A 3,107-nucleotide genomic window follows, 5' to 3' on the forward strand; every position below is an offset into this window, starting at 1 on the left:
TATGTCATCCTCAGCTATCATTTCAGGCTGATAAAATTTGTAATTTATTGTAGCAGACACACGTCAAACAATCAGTGTTTCTGGTCATTAATACGAAGCACAAGCACACCAGCGCACGTTATAGCTCACAGCGAGTTTACCCATCTGAGCTGTTAATATTCTTGGAACACGGGCTTCAATATTGTTACAGCTGCAAAGCCCTCAAATCTCATGGCGAAAGTTACATTATGATGCTTTTTTACAAGAAATAAAATGCATACATGTCCTTCCAAAAGAAAGAAACTCGAGGGCTGTCTCAAAGTACTGGAGCTAAAAGAATAAAATGAACTTTAAGCCCGCCGGCTCAGAACGATGGGTCGGTTCGGTCACGTTGCTCCACTGCTGAAGCATTTTCACACGTCTCGCTCAAACCTTCCTCCATGCCTTTCTAAGATGTTGATTCCACGGTAGAACACTTTTGGGGTGGTTCTAGTGGGACTTTAAGCTGAATTTAATGCTGGTTGCATGTATGGTGCATCAGTAGCGTCCTTCACCGAAGACCATGATCACCTGTGACACACATGTCAGTGTAACTTATTTACCTGTGAAGGATCGATTCGCTCTATGCCTGGAGTTTGAACTCAAACACTGTGCGTGAACAAGGGGGATTATTACTGTCAGCACCTTAACATGGGTAAGTCACTTTCAGAAATATTAACTCTTTTCTGGTAAATCTCACCCTGATTGAAATGAGCGATTCAAATGTTTCATCAAGAGGAACAGTTTTTCTCTACGATGTTTCCTCCTGACATAGGTCCATTTCTTGAGCTCTAATATGTCACAATGCCTCTAATTCATTACAGGACCTGCACGAGAGGTTTTTCTATTTCTTGGCACATGTCTGATTTCCCTCACACCCAGTTGCTATGGAGGAAACATTTTAGTGTTCCCGTTGGACGGCAGCCATTGGGTCAATATGAAAGTTTTAATGGAAGAACTTCACGCAAAGGGACACCACCTCACTGTTCTAAGGTCTTCCACTAGCTGGTACATCCCAGAAAAATCTGACCTCTTCACATCTATTACCTTGCCAATGAAGGACAATTTTGAAGATTTCTTCCAAATGTTCTTGAATGAGCAAATTAAGGTCTGTGATTTATGGTTTATGTTATTGAGATTTCAGATATCTGGATAATCGCCTTTTAATGACTTATGTTCCTTTTGTTTTTAGGCACAACGAGATGATGCTTCTGCCCTTACTTTCATTAAAACCACCATTAGTTTCCTTTCAATGATCGTTGAGGCCCATAACATATGGGGCGAAGTCCTGTCTCAAATGTTTGATGACCAGAAGTTCATGAAGAGTTTAATAGATGCCAAATATGATCTTGTTCTTACCGACCCTGCGATGGGAACGGGGGTCATTCTTGCCAAATACCTGAAGCTGCCTCTCGTGCTTAATGTTCGCTGGATCACGGGTGGCGACGGTCAGTTTGCAATTGCCCCATCGCCACTGTCCTACATCCCAGTTCCAGGATCTGGCTTAACAGATAAAATGGATTTCTTTGACCGAGTCAAGAACATGCTTTTTTATGGTATTCAGTTGTTTCAGCAGAAATATTTTATCGAGCCGAGCTACAATGCCATTTGCGCAAAATATTTTGAGGGTGGATGTGACATCATTTCACTACTTCAGGAAGCGGATATTTGGTTATTCAGGTCAGATTTTGTCTTCGACTTCCCTCGGCCAACAATGCCAAATGTCATATACATGGGCGGGTTCCAGTGCAAACCAGCCCAGCCGCTACCAGCAGAGCTGGAGGAGTTTGTTCAGAGTGCCGGGGAGCACGGAGTCATCATCATGACTCTGGGAACGCTGGTTAATGCTCTGCCCCCGGAAGTTGCCGATGAAATCGCCAGCGTCTTTGCCAAGATGCCCCAGAAGGTAACACACACTCACATCTGTAGCCTCGCTATAGGTCGATGCATCGCTGCAGCAGCCACCAGGTCCCAGTCTTGTGTAAGAAGACAGAAATCATTTACAACTTTAACAACTAAGATATGATCTCTTATCAGGTCATATGGAGGCACAAAGGGAACCATCCAGCCACGCTGGGCAACAACACCATGATAGTGGAGTGGATGCCGCAGAAAGACCTCCTGGGCCACCCCCAGACCAGAGTCTTTGTAGCGCATGGTGGAACCAACGGAGTTCAGGAGGCCATATACCACGGCGTCCCTGTGCTTGGCATACCCTTGTTCTTCGACCAGTTTGACAACCTCCTCCGTCTTCAGGAGAGAGGAGGGGGGAAGATCATCAAACTCAATGAAATTAGCAGCCAGAGTTTCGAGCAAGGCCTCAACGAATTGCTCCATAAAGACAGCTACAGGGAAAACATGCAGCGGCTGTCCCGCCTACACAGAGACCAGCCCATGGCGCCGATGGACCAGGCAGTCTTCTGGGTGGAATATGTGATCCGCCATAAAGGAGCGGCTCACCTTCGTACCCATTCCTACCAGCTGCCGTGGTACGTGTACCACAGTTTGGATGTCGTCCTACTATTGCTGACCGTCCTGACGCTGCTGCTGCTGGCCACTCACGCCGTCATTAGTTTCCTTTGCTGCAGACGTACAAGAAAGACGAAAAGGAAACAACACTGATTAAAGTCAGAGTTGGTCTGAAAGCATCAAGTTGGACATGTTTTGGAGATTAGACTGTATAAATATATTTAACATAATGTAATAAATCTACTTTATATGGTCGCATGGCTGTGCTACCAGCTTGGATAAAAGTCATATTGCCCATATTGAAGGTATTTATCCACCATGGAAAGGCTCCAGTGATGATGAATGCTTAGAAATAAAACCTCTGACCAAGCAGTGAAGGGACCCAACGCTGTAACTCTGCTCTCGCCTCACGCATCCATTTTTGCAGATGTCCTGGCGTCAGATACTCACATTCCGGCAGAAACACGAAGCACCAAAACTCATAAAATTAATGTCAGTACAGTATTCAAGACAACTGACAACCGAGTCTGTCCACTGAACAATATTTGTGACTGTTAATTACTTATTATTATTTGTTGCGTAAGTCTGCCACACGTGTCAGATTCGAACAAACATCTTGA

At 44.8% G+C, this 3,107-nt stretch overlaps 1 protein-coding gene across 1 annotated transcript; it reads left to right on the top strand.

The window, feature by feature from the left end:
- The first annotated feature begins 415 nt into the window (after positions 1–415).
- On the top strand, positions 416–3,107 carry ugt5d1 (UDP glucuronosyltransferase 5 family, polypeptide D1). Its single transcript, XM_057055117.1, has 4 exons — positions 416–673; positions 843–1,126; positions 1,211–1,924; positions 2,056–3,107. The coding sequence occupies exons 1-4, from the start codon at positions 670–672 to the stop codon at positions 2,638–2,640; spliced, it is 1,587 nt and encodes a 528-aa protein (XP_056911097.1). The 5' UTR covers positions 416–669; the 3' UTR covers positions 2,641–3,107.

Source organism: Takifugu flavidus, chromosome 14 (assembly GCF_003711565.1).
Source record: "Takifugu flavidus isolate HTHZ2018 chromosome 14, ASM371156v2, whole genome shotgun sequence".
Taxonomy (NCBI): Eukaryota; Metazoa; Chordata; class Actinopteri; order Tetraodontiformes; family Tetraodontidae; genus Takifugu; species Takifugu flavidus.